Genomic DNA, 27,600 nt, shown 5'->3' with positions numbered 1-27,600 from the left:
AGTTAAATGAATGTGGCTTGTAAAAACATTTCTGTAATCTACTGTTTGAAGTAAATTTTTAAAAAATACAAGTAATAGTTATATACCTACATGTAACTGATTCCTCATGAATTAAAATCAGCACTACAAAACGAATTATATTTAACTCTGGAAATATTTTCGTGGTATATGAGCATGTATAAATATATTTTCATTGATATTTTAGAACATACGAGAAATTAATTTTAAAACCACTTTTTAAAACATATAAAAAAAAGCCTATTATATTTTCAGCAGCATATTATATTTTCAGCAGAAATATCAGCAGAAAGCATATTATATTATCAGCAGAAATATTTTCGTGGTATATGAGCATGTATAAATATTTTTTTACGATTTTCATTAATATTTTAGAGCATACGAGAAATTAATTTTAAAACATATAAAAAAAAGCCTATTATATTTTCAGCAGCATATTATATTTTCAGCAGAAATATCAGCAGAAAGCATATTATATTATCAGCAGAAATATTTTCGTGGTATATGAGCATGTATAAATATTTTTTTACGATTTTCATTAATATTTTAGAGCATACGAGAAATTAATTTTTAAACCACTTTTTAAAACATATAAAAAAAGCATATTATAATTATTACAAAAATATAAATAAATGTCCAGTTTTTTATTATTTATTATATGTATAGGAATCTTCGAAATATATATATATATAGATCATTTTGATATCTTTATGACTCTATCTTCGCCGGTTGGTGATTCTTTCAATCTCGTTCCAGAGGAATACGTGGCCTACTTCGCAGCATACAGAAAACGGGGAGGAGATAGGGAGGAGGACCCTATGGTTACCATAGTAACAAGAAGCGCGGGTATTTGCTCACTGAAGCGGAAGGCGGTGCTAGAACGCTGGACATTGAGCCATTCGGGTGTGAAATAAGGCCTACCGTCCCTCCCGCTTAGCTCAGAAGCTATAAGGCCTCTCTCTCCCGAGATTTTTTTTCATTTTTTTTTGGTATTATTATAAAAAAAAATTGTACAGATACCGCCTTTCTATTTGCTTCAAAAGGTACAGGGGGGAGAAAAATACTTGGTCGTAGACCTTTAACTAGATATGGCAAAGAGGGACGAATTTTATATTTCGATGCAGTACCAAGACGTTGGTGATGATTGAACTATTCATATTTCCATGGGGAAATATTGCCTACATAGACGGACTTTGTTTTTATTTTATTTTCTTTCGTTGATATTTTTTTTAAGAATTTTTTTTTTCTCATGGTTGTGATGTTTTAAATTTTATTAGAGTGTCTGGCAGAGTATTGATTTCAAGTGAAAAGTACGAATACTATTTAAAAGTAGAAAACAATAGAATGGCCTTTTTGTTTATTTCATAAAGAGTGCTAAATGTTTTACCCTATTAAAAGGATATTTGATAAAGTAGAGAACTTCTTTATTTTTTAAAAAACGTAAACATATAAATTATACATATATTTCGTTTGTATATTGAAAAGAGCTTTAAAAGAACAACTTAAAAATAATAAATAAAAAAATTTAAAAGTTATAAATGAAAAAAATCAGAGCTGCAATAATTAACGGAAAATAAGAAATATCAGTTAATGTTTAAATTGTTAAATTAAAGTACAAGTTAAATTTATGTAATAAAAAGCCCAAAATTTATGAAAGTTAAAAAAATATATATAATAACGCATTTATTTCTAAAATTTGTTTTAATTTAAGAATTAAGTATTAAAATAAAAACTAAATGTTAATTTAAATTGTTAAACGTAAACGGAGTGTATTATTAAACGTAAATGTTATCAATAATACTTTCAAAATATATAATAAATAACTTTAAGAAGTAAATATCATAATAAAAATGCAAACATTTATTTAAATTATTAAACGTAAATGGAGTTTATTATCAAGTGTAAACATTATTATCAATATAAAATATTCTCTTATTTCATGATCCAATTCCACTTTCTCTACTTAATTAATTCAAGAGAAGCTTTATAAAATTGCTTAGTCAGCTAAACGCCGATATTTTCACATGCTCGGCGTGAAGGGGTAAAAATGTCCAGTAAGCACATTCTTTTTTAAAAGATCCCTGTGTTTCCCTTACATGTGATTGACATGCGTCAGAAATCCCTATCAGAATCTTATTAATACATTAGCACTATGAAGAAATATTTTCCCTATCCAAATCTAAGGTTATATAAGGCGAGGGATAATTTATTTCGACCCTTCTTCACCACTTCGGCTTTTTGTACTGCGCTGTGGCGGACGTATTGTCCGCGTCTCTGCTTGTAAATAATTATGCTTTTCGGATGGATTAAAAAAAAATTTAAAAAGATAAAAGTCTCTTCACTGTCTTCCAACTGGAAAATGCTTCACAACAAATAATGTTACAAATTAAAAAGCGACAGGATTCTGAAAATCATTTTATATATATATATATATATATATATATATATATATATATATATATATATATATATATTTCCTTTGTCGAAATTGCACATTTTAAAACATATCAATTCCATGATTTGATACAATAGACGAGAAAAGGGATCGTTGCATTTGATCGCTAATACCACTGGTGGTTCGTCCAATTCAATTTCAATTTTCGGAGTACTATAATTTAACTCTACTGCATACTGATATAGGAATAAATGAAATTTCACCTTTTGTTTCATAATTGAGAATAATATAATATTTAGAGAATATGGAGAAAGCATTTCGACATATTCCTTTTAGTAGAAGCGTCATCATAACCTAAGCAACTCGCACCATTGAAATTTCTGATCTGAATAATTTCGTATTTTTAAATAAGAAATATAAAAAAAAAGTTTCAAATACTTTTAAACCAGTACTATTAAACCTATTTCAAATACCATTATTTTTTTTTACAGAAAATAATAAGAACGCAAAGTATCGAAGCTGAAGGATCCTACATACAACTTTAAAGCGCAATCACGATATTACTGGGAAATATTGAAACTCTCTAAAAACTTGAAATAAAAATTAGGAGTAATATTTTTTTATTCATTATTTAGTTTAATAAAGTTTTCGATAACAAGTATTTATTTTCTTTTGATGCTACTATTATTGGATAAATTAAATTCATAAACATTATAAGATAGATGGCGTAATCTCCTTATGTCAAATAAAAGCTGACTGTTATTTTATAAATTTAATTTACTGAGGCATGAGTTCATAATAAATTTCATGCCGTTATATGCCTATAAGCAAATATCGACTATTTTCACACTACATGCGATCAATCAACTCTTCGTGCATTCCAGGATCATATCAAATACCACAACTATTGAAACAAAATCCTCACAATAGCAAGTCTTCAATTTACGATCTCAATAAATCATTTCTCTTTTAAGAGCTTCCCTATTTAATTTTAAACCTGAATCTCAGGCTGAAGCACCCTCTACTTGAGCGTAACTCATCCATCCTAAGAGCCCACACTCCCACACAGGAAAACTGAGGAAATCTTCTAGCTAAAAATTAGAAACCAATATCCACTTATTTAGCCGAGCTTAGACGCAATTCAGAATTACCGACGTCTAAACGTCGTCTTAATTTTCCCCTTTTACGGTCATAATAATCTGTTCTTGTTCTTCCAATTAACGACGCTCCGAACACTCGTCGTGCTTTCTGAGAGTGCGTCGCCTCTCAATCCTGTATTATTCATCACATTAAACACGCATTAACCGACTGCTTCGACCTCAAACCTTAACGACATCGTTGGAAAAGCATCTTTTCCACCTCCAGTGGAATTTTCTTTCTGGATAACGAGGCGAGGGTGCTTCTCCCCCGAGTGTGGAAAGGGGACAAGGTAGTCATTACGGGGGCGGATAGATAATTTATTTGCCTTTTAAGACGCTAAGGGTTTTTGCACGGTTTCCCTTGAAGAGTGGATTCACGCGCGCATTAGGGAGTCGGAGATGTTGAGTGGATTGCGAGTTATTGGTTTGTTAAAAAATAATACTTAATTCACCTGAAAAAATAACAGTAAAGAGTCTCAAAAAATATTTTTGTTTTATATAAGAAAGAAATAGTTTTATTTATGCAGTTATAGAAGAAATCCAATGCAGGTATTATTTTTTGGCAATAAATGAGTCATTTAAATGAAAAAGGAACCCATTCTATCGAAAGCTTGGAAAGTGGTTAATGCCTATATTTAATTAAAAAATTACTAAAACGATTCTGAGATAGGAAACAATAACGGCTGTTTAATTTAGTTTAGATAAGTTAGTTATAATTCTAGAACTTCATGATAAATGTTTCTCGACGGATTATGATTTTAAACCCTGGATGGACTATGATTTTTAATAACATAGACTATATATTCTCCAAATCTCTACCTAACATTACAGAGATTTAAAATTTTAGATCGTCAAATATCAATTAATTAAATTGAAAGTATCATTATCGAAATTGTCTAATGTTGCTAAATTTATTCTTATTTCCACTCGGTGGTAAAAAAATTAATTAATTAAAAAACGTTTTAGTTACAAAATAAAATTGTATATATCCTTTATCCTCCCCGTCCACAACTAAATGATGTAAGAGAGCTGAAATATATATATATTTATTTTGTTAATGTGATTTGAGAGTATTCAAAAAAATTTCCTTTTAAATTATTCTGATGAATTTCTTTCAGAAAAATTCTAAAGCATTATAAGAACCTAATTAATCAGTTTTACACTGTAGTTTTGAAATGACAAATTTTGCAAAGTAACATGTATACATATAATAACTGATATAGTAAAATAAATCTCGTTATATAATTTGCAAAAACAGTGCTGACAGAAGTAGTACATCCGTAAAATATTTGAAAAATGTTATCCAATTACTTTAGCAATGTAATTAAATTCTTTTGGACAAAAAAAAAATCGCTTAAGGTTAAATAGAGCATACATCTCTATCGAAACAGTTTCGATTGGTCTATGTTGACCTATACTTTATTTTTAAAAACAATTTTAATGATTCGTTTAATATCTTTTAAATTCATCAAGACTCTTCAAAATCACTAATTTTTACATATTTTTTTTTACATTTAAATTTCATACTAAAATCCAATAAGCGTAACAGAGAATTGAATAGTTGTGAAAGGTTGAACTGTTTTTTAATGCATTATTTTCTTAATACTAAAATGAAGCAATAAAAATTGCGCAAATAAAAGGAGAAGAATGAGCTGTAAACAATGTCAGTATCTGAGGAAAAAGGCGTATGTATGACTATATATCAAACATACATTAGCTGTTAATAGAATTTTTTTATGAACTAATTTTTCAAAAATTTCATATCCGAGTACACAGTGTCTTTGGAAAGTAAAAATGTGTAATTCTAAGAGATTTTTTTTTTTTTTTTTTTTGGAAATTAAGAGAGACAAAACTGATTTTTACAAAAATATTATTTCACAAAACTGATTTTTACGAAAATATTATTTTTAAAAAAAACAAGTTTTATCTATTGATACTTTAAGATTTGGGTTTTTTTTTTTCAGTAATATCAATTTAATTTTTTTTCAAAGTGAAAATCAAATTTTTCCTAAATTTTAACAATTTTCCGAAAAAATTTGCGCATGATATTCAATAACAAATTTTATAGTTGTAATGGAATTCGAAATGTCTTTTTTTTCAGTAAGCATTTAATCGTATGATTTTCTTCTAAGACTCTAACATTTATTTGTAAAAGTTATATTCATAATTAAAGAATGAAAATTACTTTGCCGCCAAAGAAAATTCGAAATACATTTTTGGATTTTTAATAGCTCTATGATATTATGAGATTCAATTTCGATGTACATTCATGTGCGTAATAAGCAAAGCAAATGTAAATCTATAAAAATATTATGTTTTAATATCTGTCATGAATTGATACTTAAAAATATTTTATCACGAACAGCAAATTCTGTATTATAGAATTCACTAAAATTAAATACAGCTAAATTTCTGGTGAATCAGCTGGTCACTGAAAAAGGCTAGTATATAAATACGTCTGAATTTATTTATTTATGACTAGATATGTCAGGAAATTTCATGTTGAAAAAAAAAAAAGTTTATTTAAAAAAAAGGGAAAGTGACTTAAAAGTAAATAATTTTTTTCTTTCATAACCTCATTTGTGTAACAAAAAAAAATCTTATTTATCTTCTTTTATTTTCATATCAGCCTTTTTTTTTATCACGAACAGAAAATTCTTTATTATAGAATTCACTAAAATTAAATACAGCCAAATTTCTGGTGAATCAGCTGGTCACTGAAAAAGTCTAGTATATAAATACATCTGAATTTAATTATTTATACATTGCTATGTCAGGAAATTTCATGTTGAAAAAAAAGTTTATTAAAAAAAAGGGAAAGTGACTTAAAAGTAAATATTTTTTTTCTTACATAACCTCATCTGTGTAACAAAAAATCTTGTTTATCTTCTTTTATTTTCATATCAGCCTTTTCGCGTTTATTTTTTAAAATTCCTTCATTTAAAACTCATACATTGATAATAAAAGAATAATAGTAATCCATTATCACGTAACATAAAAAAAAAAAAAAACTCTCTTAACAAATAAAATAAATGTAGATAGCAAAATACCATCCAATAGGAGGAGAAAAAAATTATTGTTCAACAATTCGCTCCAAGAACAGCGTTTTCTCACAACACCCCTTCGTTCTTTTTTCCCTTGCCCACCCTTTCCAGTTTTTCTCTTTGACGTCAAAGAATCCGACCAGGTAATGGACAGCTGAATCTCCTTCTTTGGTCCACCATTCATGCTTTTATTTATGTATGTCTTATGTATTTTTCCATCCCCCATTGTTTGTCATACTGTATCGAAACCTCCTCCTCCCCTTTATGTATTTTTTCTACCAGTTTTGAAGTCGTTTTTGGAGACGCGCTCATGCGTTTCATCTTACCGCCGGTTACGAATTTTTTGGTTTTTTTGAGAAAAGGCCTCCATCAAATTTATCGACCGAAAAGTCCAGTAAGGAAACAAATACAAAGTTTTTGTATTTTTTTCTTCCTCTTGTAGCTCTTTTTTTTTTTTTTCGCTTGTGTTTTTTTTTCGCCGAAAATTTATTTTGTTTTATTTATTCTGATGGACTTTCGGATGGTGAAAAATTTCCCTTCGCTAGCATTTATTCGTAGTGATGATTTTTATCTAATAAACTTAATTTTGAGCTGACGAAATAATTTTTAGAACATAAAAATTCTACGATTGTTGTTTTTTATATGCATATAATTACACCTCTATTTTTTTCGCCATTGATTTCTTATTCTTGTACATATAAACTAGAGAAAGCATTTGTAAACAATAATAAGGAGATTGTGTGTGTGTGTGTGTGTGTGTGTGTGTGTGTGTGTGTGTGTGTGTGTGTGTGTGTGTGTGTGTGTGTGTGTGTGTGTGTGTGTGTGTGTGTGTGTGTGTGTGTGTGTGTGTGTGTGTGTGTTTTCTATTGCAATTTAGACCAGTCGGTGATTAGTTCATTTTCTAATGCAATGCAATTTACATGAATTGAAAGTTGGCTCCTTTTCTGATGCTATATTCACGAGGTGGATTTTATCTCATTTTCAAAATCGATTTTCATTGACTAATAAATTTACCTCTGTCTAATATGTATTTGAAGTTATATTATAGCGTTATATAAATATCAATATGCTCCATTCCAAAATATTTTTGAAAAATCGACAATTGATAAGTTCATATTACTTTTTAAACTTCATATCATAGTTACATTAAAAACACATTGGACTGAATAAAAGTTGCTAAAAGAAAAAAAAAACGTAATGGCAGTTTTCAGGAATCTTATTTGGAGTATTCTATCAATATAGTAAATATATTATGCTTCATGAGCATTCATAATATTTTTATCAAGTCTTTTTTCTTTACTTTATTTTCCATCAACTTCTCACTAAATTTTGAAACCCATAAATATCGGCTTCGTTTAGATTCTGTTTAAGCATTCAACCATAAGCATCGCTTTTTACAGCTTAAAAGCTTAACACCGCACCAGCTTAACCAATCCATTACACACTTGCATGGGCATGATACTGAGCCTTAAAATCCAGTCCATAATATAGTGATGATAGTTCTTCCATGATTCAAGGCCTCGTGACTCTGAAAGGCATGTCTTATCCTCTTGTTATCACCCAGAGGATTACGGGTAACTGAAGCTTATACAAGGGTAAAAACCTAATACCCTGAAGTGCAAGCAGGTGTCAAAATAGGTAAATACCATTAAAAAAGTATGGAGTCCCGATATTTTTTTCCCTTCATGTTTTTTGTCGCGGTTTTTAAAACGATACGTCTTCATTCATCAATATTTCACCTTTTGACGATGCTTTTTTCATCGCGTCTACCCCGGTAAGCACAAAGAAAAACCACCATTTTTTCCTCTTATAGCCGTGAAACTTTGCAACTATTCTATTATGAAGTCATAAACGCACCGCGTGTCATTGTGGTCTTGTCTGACGCGGACCAAAAAGCAAAACTATATATCTGGAGACAAGGCACGGGCACAATGGAGGTACGTAGCCGCAACAGCCAGCACCCATCAACTGCTGGCTGTTGTGCTATTCACGGGGAGGAAAAAGCCACAAACTTTTTTTTCTTTCTTTTGCCTTCTTTCTTTTCATCTTTTTCGGCTGTTCATTGTATGCCTCATATCATTGGACCACTTAGAGACGCTTGACTTGTTCACCATCTCGTGGTCCAGGTCATACAATGGTGGTGTGTTCTCATTCAAACGCATTTCGCCGCTCAAGACAGTGTCGCATCCGGAGGGAGGCTTTAACTGAGACATTGACGTGGGGGACTGGCCGGGGGAAGGTGGAAGATTTTTCATTGGAATGGGGTGGTTCTTTAAAAGGGCGGTTCGTATTTTGGTTTCGATATAAGAGCGGTGGGAAAAAAGGAAAGCACGTTATAGATGGATGTAAACGTTTGTTCGAAGTCAAAATTTAAAATTCTTTGTGAGAAATGAATATAGCTTACTTTATTTAGTGAACAAATTCTCCTTATTTTTCATTGACGAAAGTAGGAATACACTTTTGATTATTGGGAGTCTAAGCTTATTTGTTTTCTTTATTGAAAATTAAATGTATTATTTTCAAATTTTGTGTACCTAAAAATTATTTTCTCTAAAATCCATTTAATTACAAACTTGAAAATAATAATTGGTGAAAATGATCATCTTAAAAATTCTCAATTCACCAATGAGTTATTAAATCTTTTTTAATAAATAAATAAAGGCATAGTGTTTGGAGAATAATGATATTAATAAATGGAATATTTTGGGAAGCTATTCTAGTCTCGCTTTTATTTTTATTTGCAATTCATAATTTTTTTCCAATAGTAATTTTATATCAGTTTTGGTGTAACAAAAGTCTGAAAATAATTGTTTCAAAATTAAAATAGAAATTTAATTTAAAACGATCAAATGTTTTAAAAAATTCAATCATTGGAAAATAATATATGGTGCATTAGATTTTATGTTTGATAAAAACTTGCTTTTTTTAATTCTTTAATTAGATTAATAACTAAATAAATTAATATTAATTCGTTTTTTATTTAGCAAATTGTCAATAGATGAGAAAGAAACAAACAAACAAAAAATAGAGTTTTATCCAGAGTTTTTAAATTAACAGATATCACCTAAATGATTATAAATAGCTCACTATTCTGATAATAATGTGAAATAAACAGAAAAACTTTAAAATATCATATAAATAAACATTTATAAAAATATGCATATTTCTGAGAACTTTCTCTTTAATCTAGAATAAAATAGTTCCCAAGCAACAGACAAAACAAATGAAGCAAAAGTATAATAATTTATTTTTTATATTTACAAAGTATCAAAAGTAATCAATGATTTCAAAAACTTAGCAATTTTAAATATTTATCGAGAGTTATTTGACCCATACAAACTCATTCAGTTGAATTTCACGGTAAATTCCTTTACTGACCAAATTAATATAAATGGAATTTCATATTGTATTGGGAGCAGTTATTACAAAACCAGCACCAAAATGAAGAATGCCAACGATTCTAACCATCTAAATCCACATGAACCTCCGTTTAGACCAGCACTCTCAATACGCGATGGAAAGGTGGATTTTCTCTTAGTGCAATATTAAATTGGGGATGTAGAACTTCAGCGTGCAATTGGATGTCAAGTAATAATCAATCGGAACCCAGCTACTGTTAATCTTTCGGCCACTCATCTAACACGTCCATCAGCGTTTCTGAGAAGCTTTGTCAGTCAAACTGATGAACGGAATGCTGGATTAAAATCTAAAGCCTCCATCTTTGTCCACGTCTTGAATATCTGGTTCTGATATGTGTAGTGCAAGAGTTCTTTTTTCTTCTTATTATTGTTATTGTTATTGTTGTTGTTGCTGTTTATTGTTGTTATTTTGAAATCTCTTTCTTTGGTAAAGCGAAGTGAAAAGGGAAAAAAATGCATTAAAATTTACAAGTGATGCCTTTTTCTATGTGTAAAGATAACTTTTTACTTGTGAAATGATAGATGAACAAGGATTACTTATAGAAATTATTTGTAATTTGTTCACTTCAGTGGTTAAAAAATAAGATCGCTGTTTCATGTTAAAAATAGCAGCGTTTGGTAACTAAGTTTTCCATCAGGAATAATGGCTTTTTCTGCCTTTTACTAATAGTGTGAAATGAAAGCAACAACTTTTTAAATCTTAATTTTGATATTGACAAAAACATGCGACTGAATAGATCGAAAAATGAAATAAATTTGAATTTCGTCACAGAAATAAAACATTACCACAAACTGTATATCAAATTAATTTTTTAAAAAATGTTGAAGTTAGAGCAAAAAGCACAAGAAAGAAATTAGTAACATTAAAAATGTGAGGGTTTGTTTTTTTTCCCTTTCTTTTTGATTAAAGACAGTGTAAAATCTTTATTAAATGATATTTTTGGAAAGTATAATTAAATATCAAAAATTTGACTATTTTTTTAATTAACTACGAAAAGAGATATTGATTTTCTACATGTCTTCAACAACTCATGTGACAAATTTCTTCAAGATCGTAAAAAAATCTGTAGATTTATTTTTATTTTTATTTTTTTACATATTCTCCATTTCCATATTTGGATGGAATTATATTTTTAATAAATCCTTGCCTCGTAACTAAAAAATATAATCATTATTTCATTTCATTATGAACTTTTTTATATCTATTTACAATATTAATTAATATTACATTTTAGTAATGTTAATAAAAAAACAAATTGATTCAGCATGTTTATTTTTTTAAATATCAATTACATAAAATTTGCATTCTAATGCAGAAATTCTTGTAAAAATTCTTTCAGTTTCAAAAAATCTTATTCCCCTAATTTCTTCAAAACTGTGTTTGAAAATTTTTATATCTCTCTTCTATAAAAAAGGTGGATTTATTTTGAGCCATATTTATTTCACTGTAAACCTTCACGATCATATATCATCAGAACACAATTTTTAATAATAATCTTATTTTCCCCCTTTTTCAGATTTGCAAAGAATACGAAAGATATCTGAAGAGCAATTTTTCTTGTTATTGTAATTCTTGCTTTTATTTTTCTGGTGGCTTGAAGTATTATTGATAAAAAAAGAAAGGAATTCAACAATTTTTGAAAGGTATGTAAAGATTTTGTTTAAAAATGCTAGAAATTTTAATGTTGTTTATGAAATTTTCTATCTTGAAATATTTTTATTCTATACTTCACATTCTTCGACGCTTTTAGTTTTAAAAAAAAAGAGAATAAAATATTGGTAAAAAAAAATTACTCAAAGTATTTCGCATGTTTTATTAGAGCATCCCACTTTAATTTATGCTTTTGTATCTCCTTTTATTTATATAAATATTCATCATTTCTTTATTTTTCAATGTGGAAATATGTTCTTAGATGACTAGATTTTTCATGGAATTACAGCAGCTTTTAAAATCAAACAGATATTGCTGTTCGGAAAGGTTTTTCTTGTAAATTAATATCATAACAAATTAGGAAAATTGCTTTATTAAATGCGTGAAAGATAATTCTTATAATCACAATAAATGATCCAAAATAAATATATGCGTAATATTGCTTTAACTTAATAAACCGCAAACAGATTATTATAACACTCTAATTAATATATTTTCAACCACGGTTAATATTATCTGTTATAAATTATTTATTGATCGAATAGCAAATTATTAATCGAAATAACAATACTTTTCTTTACTTTATTACGAAGAGTGTTATTTTTCCCTTTTTATACTTTAATTGCTCATTTTACAATTTTCAATGAAATAATCTCTCAACTTCATTTTCTTTTAATTTTATTACAAGCATTTTTCCAGTAGTTACGTAAAGATAAATTGTGACAAACTTTCAAATGCAATTTCGATCTTTCCAACATAGCAACGATCACACGTGAGCATATTTTGACAATTAATTTGTGTCATGAATGCTGAAAAATCAGATTAAAATCGAAAACGAAAATAACAATTTTTATAACTTATATTTGTTCAATTTTTAATTTTATTCATTCGTACAATTTCCTTTCTTTAAGATACAAAATATATTAATTCCTTTCTAATGAAGTTGTAACTAAACCAATAAAATGTAAGCATCGATAACTGGAAAATTTTTTATTGAAAATGTGTAAATAATAATAAGAATACACGGAATAGCAAAATATTTTAAACTGGAATGACAACAATGAAATAAGAAAATAGTTTGTATATTTTTCTACATGATATGATGTTGCTGTTTTCGTTTCCTCATATTATAATTTTTTTCTTTTTCATTGATAAAGCGAAAATGTTGTAATTGTCGAAACATTCAATTAGATGTTTCAGATCTGTCTGCGTCTGAAAAAAATTACATTTGTAGAATGATATTTATCTGTCTGTTTGTAAACAAGATTAACTTCAAAAAAAAAAAACTTTAAGCTAAAGAATGAAAATTGGTTTATTGAATTAACATTAACTTTGTAGATTTTCGGTAAATTTTGAATGAAATCTAATTAGGAAAAATTTGTCAGTCAGTCTGTTTGAATGTAAATAAATATGATAATTAAAAAACTAGAAGGATAAAATTTAGTGCATAGTTTTAGCATCTAACATAAATCCATATAAAATTATGAACCAAATACATCAAACGTTTGACCACCTATCGGCCTGCGTATTCGCAGGCATGTAAACGCAGTAACTCAAAAACGTAACGATTTAGATAAATGAAATTTTGTATGTAGTCTTGTCACTAAAGTCGTTAATTTTTTGTGAGATTTTACTGTCAATTGGTTAACAAAGAGGTGTCCAAAATGCATAATGAGTTTTCTTCATAATATCATGATATACAAACTATAAAAAATGGGATATAAAAATCTGAGCATTTGTGGTATTCACATTCTGGTCCAAGGACCTCAATTTCCATACAGGAAAGGGTGGGAATAGCACCATTCATTGCGAACATGTGGTAAAGTTTCCGAAAAGACTACTCCCACTTATATTTCACAAATAAACAAAATGTCTAAATACAATTAATTTGTTAATGTAATTCTGTAATAGTTTCTATATTATTAGTAAGAGCACATTTTCTGGTTCTTCATAGACCAAATATGTCTTCCTCCTCACACCGGATCTCAACCGGCCCCTAATTCTTATCCGAATGACGTCAGGGTTCCTTTATCCGGAGCAGCTGGAACGTTCCCAGGCACAATCTTCTGAAACATAACAGCTCAGAGGAGGATTCTCCTTTGTCTCCGAGACGTTGATCGGCTAAAGGTATTGTTGCCGCACTGGAGTATTCAGTAATCAGTTGCAATTGCTTTACTTCTTCTTCTACTATATCTTTCGATATATCCACGAACCGAATTCATTCTTTGACTTTGGATTTTATTTATTTTCATACTCTCTCGTTTCCATTTTGGGCTTTGTAAAAATGTAAGGTCAATATCATCGTCAAACTGATTTGAAGTTCTAGATGACTAGATTAAACTTTAAATAAATTCTGATAAATCAAATTTTTTTAAAAAAATTAAACCTTTGTTTCTAGTAAAGCCGTAAGGCACGGATTTTATTTTTCTTTCTTTTTATGCTCGGTGCATTAATATTATAGGGAAAGCTAAACAGGGTTTAATAATGGACTTAATTTTCTAAGTTTTATTTCGCATGCATTCAGCGATGAATTTGATCAAATCTATTCAATCCTCAAACATTAAAAAAAAAAAAATTAAAGTTTTACCTTTTTGTTGTTGTGTTGTTGAAGGAATTATCGATTTAAGCATATTTTTCAGTTATATTTGTGTTATAGATGACAGACGGTGAAAACGAATGTAAGATAATGTATCCCAATCCTTGAAATATCAACATCAACAACAACAAAAAAAATAATGTTTAAGATTTTAATATATTTGGTGTGTAAGTTTAGTAATAACAAGAATTTAACGCAATAACTTCGGCCCTCAAAATTGGAAATCTATTTCCAAATCATTGTGCTACTTTTAATATTATTATCTCTCTTTTCTGAAATTTTTCCCTTTCTTTGTTCTTACTAAAAATACATTTTATTTTTATATATCAAACTGTATCATTTATGTATCATATTTTTATTCTATATCAGAAATTTTTAGGTTAAGAATCACAAAAATAGAGAAAATTTTGATGATAATTTCTTTTCTCAACCTAGGAACAAAAATATAAAAGAAGATTCAGAACTCTCGACTGACACGTTGAAACATTTATATACAAACAAGCAATATTTAAACTTGATTTGTTTAGCTTTTCTTTTCTGGCTTGATTTGCATCAATTGAAGTATTTAGTACGTAACGAATTATGCATCATACAATTTACAAAAATAATGACAGCCTAAAACATTATCATATTGGAAAAATAGACAATGTTTTGAAACACCGAAAAGTATTAATTATCTGAAATATGCTTCTGTGATTATTTATTTATTTATTATTATTATTATTATTATTATGCTAAAAATATTTTCACTATCAACCTTGCTAATTTTCAATAATTTTTCTAATAATCATTTCCTAATTTTTCATTATATATCTGTAATTTCATAATTTTCACCTAATTTGCGTAGCAACTACGAAAATTGCGTAACTATTCAAGAGAATGTTTACACATTTTTAGAATGATTTCAAAGCTGTTTAATTAATGTTTAAAATGAAAAGACCATTTTTTTAGCACTCAATGTGATATTTTTTTTCTGGATTATAATCAATCTGTATTGCTGTTTCTATGATAGAAAATTTTTTGTAAAATTTCTAGAAGTACTGACTGCTATTCGTTTTTCGCTACTTTCTTTCATCATATTGAGTTTACGCTTAGAAAGAACTTTTTAAACTGACGGAAGACACAATATACCATTGATGAAAAATCTGGGTACTTTACAGTATGTTGTAAAGTATATAAGCAATACCTGTATTAGTCTCAATTTTTCCAAGGAGGACGGAATTCTAAGCAGATGTATTTTCATTTGTCTCCAGTTAAATAGTTTTCACACAGGGCAAAGAACGATCTGTTCTGCGTTGAGCCTTATACTTAGGCAAAAACTAGTGAATATTATATCCTTTTACTTCTTCAAGCAGTATATTTTGGTTTATTATTTTATTTATTGCTGCTATAGATGTATTTAAAGACTTTGCAATTAATTTCTGCATTAGCGGATTTTCTCTTACTACTAGCGATTTAATTATAGTAATATTTGAAACAATACTACTTTTTTTCGAGTATTCATTTGGAATCTTCTTTCCATGTAGAAGTAATGGTTGACGGATCTTCCTTTTTCTAATAAAAATATTAATTATTTTGCTCCTGAAAATTTTATGACGTTTCTGGATAACGGAATAGGAATATTTCTCTTCAAAAAACACAGAAACGTATCCTTCAATCCACAACTTCTTTACATGTCATATCTTGAAAGATGAATAAATTTAAAAGCAGCAAACGATATTTCTCTTTTCAGTTAAAAAGCTCTTGCCAGAATTTTTTATTCCAAAACATTTGCTTATTTTTGAAATAATTTTTTGAAATCAATCTAATAATGTGTAAACACCCTTTGGATAATCATTTTTAACTTGACATAACGCTGACATCAGGATATATCTATCCCTCGTACAGATTTCAAAGCGGAGCATTAAACAAATGATTTACCAATTTATTTAACTTCTTAATTAGATAAAAAATCCTATCTAGAACATTTATTTATTCATTTCATATTATAAAGTAGAGAACAATTAGACGCTTAAGTGTGACCTAATAATTTTTCATTTTAATTAATTATTTGTATGGCTTAATTATAATTACAGATTTAAATATCAAATTTTCTATAATTCCATTTACGAGCTAATTATAGCAATGTTGGCCTAGAAGTCAAACTAGGAAGGATAACATTTTTTGTGTTAAACTTCTTTTTCTTCAAGTAATTAAAGGTAGATTGATAATAACCTTTTTCTATGATATCCATTATCATAGCTTATAATACTGAAACCCAACATTAGACTTTAATATAGGTAAGTAGCTTTTATACCAAACGGTAAACTAATTGGTGGTCCCAAATAATTGATACGAAAATTAATTAATTTTTGTATTATTGCATGATGGCAATGTAAGTTAAGTAATCAAACTAGGAAACCATACTGAATCCTAGAATGAAAAAGTCTCTTATGATATGTTCTTCTTCTAATTAATATTTAAAGGTAACATTGTCATTGAAAATAATCCCTTTCTATATATTCGTTAGCCTCAAACATCATAACTGGCCCTAACTAAGCTGATTTGCTTTATATCAAATTTTAACCCTCCGGCTGCTTATCCTGCTATTTCCCTGGGTTGGCAATCAGTGCATTTTCTATTGTATCAGGTGTTTTTCGTTGTTTAGAGTATTTATTTTTACCATTACAGATTTTTATTATATCTTATTATTATCGTGTAACATATAATAACAGTTCACATTGTTTGAAAAATATTTCAGCTTATTTGCAAACATCGCTTCTAAATGGAGATTTTAAAAAAATACGCAGTCAGAGAGCTAAACAGAACTAGAGATCCCAAAGAACTAATTCGAAAGGTAACTAATTTTTATAATCATTAGTATAATTATAAAAATTTTGCAATGGTCAATTAATTGCTAAGTTATTGTGTGTACGACAATGACTATGATCCTATGCTTATGGATGGGAGAAATAAAGGAAAGCAAGTCATTTGAAATACAAACTTTATTACAAATGATACACAAAAAGCACTTGAAATGAAACTTATCATTATAATATGCTATGCATCTATATTGATTACTTTAATAATATAAGGACAGTCATTTTGAAACGAGTCGAATGCCAGTCTCGCTGTTGTGCCAAAGGGATTGAGGAAGACCACTTGTGTTTGAAAGCTGAATGCACTTGTTGGCAAGAGCATAGCATCGTGAACTTCGCTCTTTCTTAAAAATTCAGTTCTATGTACAATATACAGTTAATTTACATAATCATCCAAATAATCCAGTGAAGTAGTCACCATATTTTGAATAGATTTGAATGGTTAACAAAAGCACATACATCATATTCGGACAGTATGATTTTTAAAAAGTATAATTTAAGCAAAATCATGGTAATTATTGGCAAATTATTTAGTAAAATAAATTATCAAACACTTCACGCAATTAAAAAGTATAATTTAATTTTAATCATATTAGTTATCATTTATTTACTTTCATTTATGATTTATATAAGAGACAGACTTTAAAAATATGCATTTTTAATACTATGGAATATCATATATGAAGAAATCCTTAAAAATCCTTCACAGTATTTTTTTCAAATTAATTTTTGTTTATGTTTTAAGGTAATTATAGGCTTATGTATTAAGGCAATTTATTTTATATTTTATTGAATATTAAAGGAAAGAGAAAAAATTATGAAGAATGGAGCAAAGCTTTTTGGAAATTTTACATCATTAGGTAATATTTGTAAATACTAAATTGTAATTCACCATTTAATCATTATTATATGTAACATAGGCTTAGTTACACATTTAAGCTTTTGCATGCAAAATATGCATTACAGTAATATAAGTTTCATTTTCCGAAAAAATAAACGTATGGATATATTAATTTTGTACATTGCAGTATGGTAATTTTTATATTATTATACTCTTTATGTTTTTTACTTAAAATGTATCGTATTAAAGGAATAAATTATGTTTTTCATTTCAGGAAGGTTTCATAAGGTCTTATGAAAACGAAATTTTAAAACTTGAATTTAATCCATATATTTTCGACTTTTCCCTTATATAACAGAATTACTCAAGATATTTATACTTATGATTATCATTAAATATTTGCTTATTAGCGTTTTAAATATTAAAAAAAAGTAAGAAAGTATATTTTAAATACCATTGTTGAATTGAAAACTAATTTTAAGCGAAACTTTACTGCTTAAAACCTTTTTAAAAGTTACATGCTAGTTCAGAAACACTCAAGATATTTATAGCTAAAATTATCATCAAATATTTCTTTATTAATATTTTAGATAATATATTTTAAGAAAATAAATTTTAAACTCCATTTTTGGCTGGTAAACCAGTTTTAAGAAGGAAATATATTACTTAAAACTTTATTTAAACTTTATGTGCTTGTACAAATGAATTCACAATGAAAGTTTTCTTTATTTTATTTTAAATAAAAATATTAAAATATTTTCAATATAGCTACTTAATAAGCATAAGGGATGATAAAAATAGAAATCTAAATGATACCCATTTCGCTTTATATTTAATTAAGTCACATCATTAAATGTTTTCCAAAAAATGCTACATTTGTTTGTGATGCTCTGTGCGCGAAATTCATATTTGTACAGATGACAGTAAAATATACATTCTGGACGACAATTTATGGCACAAACTTTACAGAATGATTGTAACATATGTTCAGAAAAATCATTTATACAAGTTCATCTAATGTACATGGCACAATGCTATAATTTTATCATTTCGTTCTTGAAATTTCATTGTACCGAGACTTTTAATAAGAACTCGGAATGACATTTTGAACTGTACATACGTCATACCTCGCCAAAAGAAAGAACCTTATCACAGAATAGATAACTGCTTCATAAAAATACCTTCGCAAGTCATTGCTTAGTGTACATTTCGCTCTTGCAGAACTAATATTGCATTCATTTTATTTCAGAAATTACTCATTAAAATTGTATATCACATTCCTTTAAACCAGTGATTATTTCTTCACAGAAACCAATTAAATTAAAGTATTCTAAAATAAAAATGTAAATTAGTTTACCAATTTTGACAGTCAAATATTAGTTTTAACTCCCTACCCAAGTATTCAGCTGAAATTAAAAGCTGGAGAAATATTAGAAAAATCCAATGATTCATTTTGCAATATTAGGAATAAAACACCTTATTATTACAACATTATAATTTTTACAGCAATATTTTGGGAAATCAGTTATATCATGAAATCTGCATTTATGAAATAGTTTGTGATTACATAACTTCGTCGAATTGTTATACAACTTAGAAAAATGGATTTCAAAATAAAAACCATCACAATATTATATGAAAAGAAAAATAAATTAAAGAAGAGACTACACCTAATATGTCAATCATAATTGCATTATTTTGTTTTAATTTTTCTATTGTTTTTGGTATTGAAAATAATGCAGCAAAATAACTAAAAACATTTTAGCCATGAAATAAGGCAAATATTTATGGCATAATAAGTTGGTTTTCACTTTTCATTTTATTGTTTTGCACTTATTTGAAAGAGATATTCAAATCTAAGATTTTAAATACAAATTTAAATTTTTATTTGATGACAGAAATTAACGCTATAACAGAATCTCTATTATGTGTATTTCTTTTCTAGAGACTCTAAAAGCTCTTTAAAATAAATGATTAAGATATTGATTCGTAAGCATCGAAATGCTTAATTTATCATTTTCGCATGAATTCCTTATTCTTCGTTAACCACAAAATCTGGCGGTGATGTAAAATCTGAGCTCATTTGCATTGAACCCAATTATTGTAGATAATTTGAAAAATTTATTCATCAAAAAGTATTCATGACGACTCCCAATTAAGAGAATAAATTACCGAAATGCAGATTTTACATTCGCGAGTGTTCTTGTGGTAAGATAGCTTCGATGAAATTCTTTATAAATTATCTCAAAAATCACACAACTCGCTGCTGTTTTTTTTAAGTTGTGCTTTTTTATGTTCAATTACAAAACAATTATACAATTATATTATTACAATAGGAAATAATTTCCTTTAATTTATTAAATAATAAAAATACAAAACATTTTGTAATCAGTTTCTAAAATATTAATATTTCCATAAACTCGTATCAACAAGCAAACAATAAATAATAACATATTGCAATTTTCTCAGAAATAAATTTTTTTAGCTTGTTTATTCTAAAATCATATAATATGTACACTAAATTTTTTAAAAAATGCACTTCCTTCAATTTTAAACCATAAATAAGTACAAGAAAATGCGTGAAGAGCTTGAACTGTTTCATTGCATAGTTCGTGGAAGTGAAAAACAACAGTTGCTCACTGTTGCGTTAGATGACTTGCTTGTTGCAGATTGTTTTTGATGTCCTCGTAGAGTCCTTTTATGCGCTTCTGCCTCTCCTCAGAATGCAGCCACAGACTTACGAGATCAGAGGCGTCTGTGGTGGTCGGATGATGTCACTGTAGCCTTGTCCAGTAGTTGGAGGCCATGTTCAGGTCGTTGGATTGTCCGGGAACTTGAACAGGCACAGACACACCCGGAGATATTAGCCCTGGGAAAAAAATAAGATTCTGTTAAATCGGAAGAATATTTATATTCTGAAGTGAATTGTCATACAATATACAATTAAGTTATGATCACTCGTGATGGTGACATCCTGTGGTACTACCCACTGACGATATGATCTCGTTTTATATTTTGGGAATAGAATTTCTTGTCTCGTGCTGCCTCGAAGGTATATGGAGAATTACTGACATTATACCTCATTATACTGACATTATAAAGATCATACCTCAGTATAAAATCTATTAATTCTGGAAGGAACCCTTACATCATTATCTGAAGAGTTTGGAGCTTTTGTTTTAAAATAGCGATTAATTAAAATTAACTGGTCTTGATGCACATTCACAAATCTCGAGTTCTAATTGTATTATTCCAGATCCTCAGTTTTGAGTATTAAGTTTATGGAACTAGAACCAGATTTGGCCATAATGCTTCAAACATATGGTAAAAATGATATTGCAAACGTTAAAAATTGAATATAACGTGTAGAGAAGTGATCCAAATCCTCAGAGAAAGAACAAGATACACATATGATTGCAATATCTACATTATTTACATCTCAGAGAAAAATACGTATGATTGCAATATCTGCATTATGTACATCTCCTCAAAGAAATAAAAAGATGCACGTATGATTGCAATATCTACATTATCTACATTATTTACCTCAGAAAGAATAAGATGCACGTATGATTGAAATATCTACATTTAGTGGTACAACGTTCCTACAACCAAGAATGGAATAAATTTTCTGTTAGAAATTTCAGTAGCTCAACCACATGGCATTTATATCAGCTTGTACGCAGGAAAAAAAAAATACAGCATCTGTACAGCATCAGCTCATTAAGAAAATTTTAATTTCTTATGGACCACTCTATTCTTATTTCCCCAAATAAACCTGCCCAGTATTCTGGTCCAACTTTATAGAGCTAGAGATTCTGTTTGAGCTGCACTTGGGTCAATGTTCGAAGAGCGATATTACGCGGCTATCGATCTGGAGCTTACCTGTTGAGGCCGCCGTGCCGTTATTGGGGAATTGACTGTTGACAGGTTGCATGACGTGGGGCTGGGCAGTGGGACAAGTGGGCCGCGTGTAATTGCCCAGGGAGAGCGGGTCATAACTCCTGGCACTTCCTGGAGGCAGCATGCAGGAGTAGGAGGAGGTTTGCTGCTGCAGGCAGGAGCTCGGGGTCATGTTAGTCGAGTAGGTAGGCATAGTGGGGATAGTGCTGCAAAATAGAATAGAGTCCGGTCAGTTGCTTGACCAAAGTAAAAAAACAACATAATACAGAAAATGCGAATACCACACAATGAGTATATAGTTAAAATAAAGAGTTAATATGGCAATATAAAATAACTATAATGAAGAAAAATGATGATTAACTATATATATATATATATATATATTTAAAAAAAATTTAAGTCAATTCCTACTTAGGTCAACAAAAAAAATTATTTTAGTTACTTTTTATTAAATAATTACAATTAATATAAATGTGTTGAAAATAGATGTTGATAAAGACAATGATAATGTCAGTAATCTCAGAGCTGGGCGACTTTGGCAATCAAATAGAAATTACGGTACAAATTTAATTAATTAATTAATATTTAAAAAAACCTGTATTAACATCAAGTGTCATCCACTACAAGTTTAAAAAAAATGTATTTGAACTTGAGTGGATGAATAAAGAGTATTTTATGAAAGATTGAAAATTTGAACAAGATATAATAGGGAGAGTGTGAACTAATAGTAGGAATTGAAAAAAGACTTAATATTACAAGATTGTACGACAGAATGAGTTACTAATAAAAAAAATGAAATAATATTAATTATACAGTCAATAGAAAGAGGTGGTGGCTTTATTTAAATAAAGGATATTGCTTAAGTTCATGATGCAAAATGAAATTTTAATTTTGCAATATTTTTAAGACAAATAAAGGAAAAAATTTGATACACACAAAAAAATTTTGAAAAGTCAGTAAATTTTTTATTAGTATTTGATACAGAAATCAAATTATTTTTTGAAAAATACTTGAAAATTAAAGCTTGAAGGAAATTGATTATTTTTAAGTAAATTTATAAAATGGGGGGAAAAAGAAAGAGAAATGATTTGCATTTTAAAAATTTTTATCCATCCTTTTCAGAAATTTACAAAAAGTTACTTTAAAAAATTGGTAAAATAAAAAAAGTTAAAGCGCTTGGAAACTTTAAAATTTTTATTTAGAAACAATAGCAAACTGTGTTTAATGCTGGCTAAAATTAGAAATCATGTTCTTAATACAACTGCTTGTTTATGCTAAAATTATTTACGTTATACAGATAAGTTACTATAAGCACAAATATGCAAGGAAATCCGTTTTCACATATTGTTCCATAAAAACATTTTTCTTTTTTAAAAACAACAAATCTCTGAAATGAGTTTTTAAAAAAAATTGCATTGAATAAATAGAAAAATATGTTTTATTCAATTATGCTCATTGTCACAAAATGCAGGAATTATTTTTTAGAAAGTATTTCATTTTTTTTAATGATATAGAAGAATTAAATAGTCAGTTTTATTAATTTCAAATTTTTTAATATTTTTTATTAAATAACATTATAATCGGAAGGTAACAAAATATAAATTTAATCATTAAAAGTATCATTTTTAAATTACGAGGATAATCATAGAATTCTGATCAAAGAATTTTAAAATCACCAAGTAATTTTATATATCAATTGTTTTCTATGCAATATTTATGTAATTATACGAATATATTTTCGACATTCGAAGTTCTTTTATCCTTTTACAGATCCCCACACTCTTTATATGATTGATTTTATTACTATGTGAAATGATAACATAAAATGCGTATGATTTTCATATTGCATTATCCTTGAAAATTAGAAATGCAAATAGGGATCAGAGGATATAGCGAAATGTTCCATTGCATTTATTTTTTGTTCATTTAATTTAACAACAAGTTAATTTATTTCATTAAACTTTGAAACAAAAAAAAAAAATAGCAGATGAAAGCTCAACACATTTGAAAACATTGACAAACAACCTAAATAAATCTAAGTTTGTCTTGAAATGAAAGGGGGAAGAGAGAGGAGGTGAAAAAAGAAAGAAAGCTTGCTTAATGCAGAGGTGCTAACGAGAATTAATAACAAAGCGTACGAACCCCCACCTGTATGTTTCTGCCATGGATGCCATGGGTTGTCCTATGCTCGGGTAGAGGGAGTTAGGGAAGCCCGTATTGAGAGGCAGGCGACCGGGCGCCGTCGTCACTGATGCCGCAGCCTGTTCGGCCGCCCGCCGCTGGTTCCGCAACTTTTCCTCTCGCCGCCACTTCGCACGCCGGTTCGAGAACCACACCTGCAAAAGTCAACTCTCAGTGAATCTGTAGAAAACTGAAACAAGTTTACTTACCTGCGAGTCAATATAAATTTGATTCATTGAAGAAGCGAGCATTCTAAAATTCGTTTATTTTTTAATAATATGGCTTAATTTAAATTATCTTTGAATAAATAAAAAATATTTTTTTAATTATTGTTTTAATTATTTAGGAATAAGGACAGAAAATTCTTAAGCTTAAAAATTTTAATCCTTACTTCCTATTACAAAAAATTTCAAATAAATTATTGGCATTATGTTGAAGAAACACTAAATCAATGAATTTATTAGTAGTTTTGAAATTTTAATTCGTTTTATTACAGGATATATATATTTATTTATTTTTTGTGATACTCTTACACAGAATTATATCTTCACTTGATAACCATATAAAGTTAAGCAAAAGAATTCCTGATGTATATGTCATGTAATATTCTTAAATATTAATTTAAATTTTATTAATCATTTTATTCCATAAAAGGGCAATTTCAGAACAATATAAAGCACTTTGACTAATAATCATAGAAGTTTATAAATCCCATCTCACAAATTAGGACATAGCCGAGCAGCAAAACCGCTCCGAAGTGACAACAAGGCATGCAGTCCACTTTCAACCTTCTAACTTTAAGAAAATTTGAAGCAAATAGAAGAAAAAAAATGAGAATGAAATAAAAAGAGAAATACATGAAAAGAAAAAAACACGTGATACTGTTTTATTCTACTTTTATATAGTTCATGTATTATTTATGAATTTATTTCATGTATTATTTATTTATTTGCTAATTATATAGCTGACATCTATCTGTTAAATAATATGACAAATATTGTTTATAAATTACATAATTTTTCTAAAGATACTCAGAAAACAGCGAATGATTACAAAAAACAACTACTTCGAGCTGTGACAATAATTGTGAAAACTCACCTGTATCCTTGCTTCAGGAAGATCAATTTTCGCTGCTAACCTTTCTCTAGCAAAGACATCTGGATAATGCGTCCTCTCAAATTCTAAAAAAAGAAAGAAAAAAAAAGAGCTCATGAATTATTTCGAGTTTGAGAGAAAACGATGAATCATCTGAAATAATTTAAGTAGAGAAAAAAAGATGGCGCTGCACAAGTTATGTTATCTTTCTCAAACTTCTTGATGGTGGTAAATATAAGCAAGAAAACGAAGGGAAAAAGGTTGCTACTTGATGTTGATTATTCTTATAGAAAATTTGTTTATATATATTTGTATATATGTATTCTTATTGGAAAGTAGGAAAATTTGGCATTGAAATGTTAAAACTATTAACACTAACGATTTTAATTCGTCTTGAAATCTTTTTAACATTTTTAGAAATTAATCCTATCTTGTTCTCTGATAGCCATTCCGTTATATAATATCCAATTCGCGTCGAACAATTATATTGTACTGGTAATAACGAATTTCGTTTTACAATGAGTTTTTAATAAAAGTTGTTAAAGTTTCTGGGAGCAATAAAAATTTTAATTAGATGGCCAAAAAATACGAATAATTTATTTTTATAATCCGCTAAATTAAAAAATCGGAGGCTATAGCATTCATGTTATGTTGCATCAAAACAAGAATGAATGCTCTGCCATTAAATTTATAACAATATCAATAGTTTTAATATCTATCAGTATAATATTAATAATCCAAAAACCTATCTGTATGATTTCTGGATTAATACTCTTCATCAGAGTAAAATATTTCCATTCTTACAAAATTACAATCTAATAGTATTTTTCATCGAAATCAAATAATTAATTTCATACAAACATTAGAAAATAATTGTTTAATTACACGCTAAAGGCTTTTTTTCTGTTACAACTTGCTATAGGCGATTCATTCTACAAAAATCCTAATTAGTATCAATAGTATCCAAACTTTATAATCATTTTATCCTATTGTCAATGTTTACCCAAGCTGATAACGAGGGGGAAATATATGATCACAATATATTAAAAGTAATAGATAGAATTTAAATTTAAACATTAATAATCGATACTCTACGCTGTAAAACTTTCGATTAAAACAAGAATTCTTTTTTCAAAATTTTTTTCCACACCATTAAAATGTACAGAAATGCAAATTAAGTCATTCATCATTTTCAATAACGTTATTCTTCAGATTATGAAGTCTTTATGAAGTCATTCATCGAATTATACAAACGTTCTTAGTTTTCTATGCACTGTCAACTCGTAACACAATTGACTATAATAACTTGTCAATAAAATCTTAATGGTCTCTATAAAATTAAATTGTGCTATTAAAATAATCTTATCATCCGAGTAGAATCAAAGAAGTATTTTAAGACACTGACCTTTTTCGAGGGCTTCTATTTGCTCTGGTGTGAAGGACGTCCGATTCCTTTGCAGCTTCCTTTTAAGTCTCAACCTCGCCGCAGAATCCTCCTCTCCGCTGCCGCTTTGGTCACTTGGCGTCGACGCCTCCGTAACGCTGCCTTCTGAAATCACGCAAAGAGCACTTTTTAAGACCTAATTCCTCTAAATACTCTTAATGATTTTAGTTTATATTGATATTTGGTCAAATCTTTTGCTAAATTTAAGTAGAAGATTTTTTAATAAAGTTTTTAGGTTTTTGTTGTTCTTTTTTTTTAATTTATAAGTAAATTCATATAATATCCTTAAATAGCTGTAATAAATATTTTCATGTAAATATGCGATAGATATTAAATAAATATGATGAAGCTTATTCCGTACTGAATAATTGATAGACTTGTAAATATTCTGTAAAATTTTTAAATCTTCATGTGATAAAATGCAAACAAATAAAATTTTTATTTAAAATTTTTATTAATTTTTCATATTTACTGAATTTAAAATTTTAATATATTTAGTAATTTTTCATATTGACTTAATTTAAAATGTTAACACCTCTAATAATTTTTCATATTGACTTAATTTAAAATGTTAACATCTTTAATAATTTTTCATATTTACTTAATTTAAAACTTTAACATCTTTAATAATTTTTCATATTTACTTAAGTCAACATTTTACTGTCATGATCAACTTTTCTGGATTCACCACCAATAAAATAATTCTTTCTTCAACTCTTAGTAAAGTAATTTGTTTTAAACATATAAATACAAAAAACATGTAAATTTGCTGGACCTTATTTTGTGCTGAATAATTGATAGATTTGTAAATATTCGGGAAAATTTTAAATCTTCATGTGGTGAAATATTAATAAATAAAATTTTTATTCAACATCTTTAATAACTTTTCAGAGTTCCTTAATTTAAAATTTACTAACATGCTCAACTTTTGTAGATTCACGGCCAATAAAATCATTCTTTCTTTAATTCTTAGTAAAGAAATTTGTTTTAAACATATAAAAAAACATGTTTTAAAT

General features: G+C 28.1%; 1 protein-coding gene across 4 annotated transcripts in view; it reads right to left on the bottom strand.

Annotated features, from left to right (window-relative positions):
- Positions 1-19,710: 19,710 nt before the first annotated feature.
- The window catches only part of LOC129965792 (paired box protein Pax-6-like), a 129,814-nt gene continuing 121,924 nt past the window's right edge, over positions 19,711-27,600 (bottom strand). For 3 of the 4 annotated variants that reach the window (XM_056079976.1, XM_056079978.1, XM_056079979.1), the window contains 5 exons: positions 26,546-26,689; positions 25,144-25,226; positions 24,007-24,200; positions 21,847-22,070; positions 19,711-20,830 (listed from right to left, as the gene is read on the bottom strand). In XM_056079976.1, the coding sequence (XP_055935951.1) occupies positions 20,736-20,830; positions 21,847-22,070; positions 24,007-24,200; positions 25,144-25,226; positions 26,546-26,689 (740 nt within the window). In that variant the 3' untranslated portion in view covers positions 19,711-20,735. The remainder of the gene's footprint in view (positions 20,831-21,846; positions 22,071-24,006; positions 24,201-25,143; positions 25,227-26,545; positions 26,690-27,600) is intronic. The other variant, XM_056079977.1, reaches the window with a different exon arrangement.

This window comes from Argiope bruennichi, chromosome 4 (assembly GCF_947563725.1).
Source record: "Argiope bruennichi chromosome 4, qqArgBrue1.1, whole genome shotgun sequence".
In the NCBI taxonomy this organism is placed as follows: domain Eukaryota; kingdom Metazoa; phylum Arthropoda; class Arachnida; order Araneae; family Araneidae; genus Argiope; species Argiope bruennichi.
Note: the sequence above shows the minus strand (reverse complement) of the source record. Positions and strands in the feature narration are given on the sequence as shown.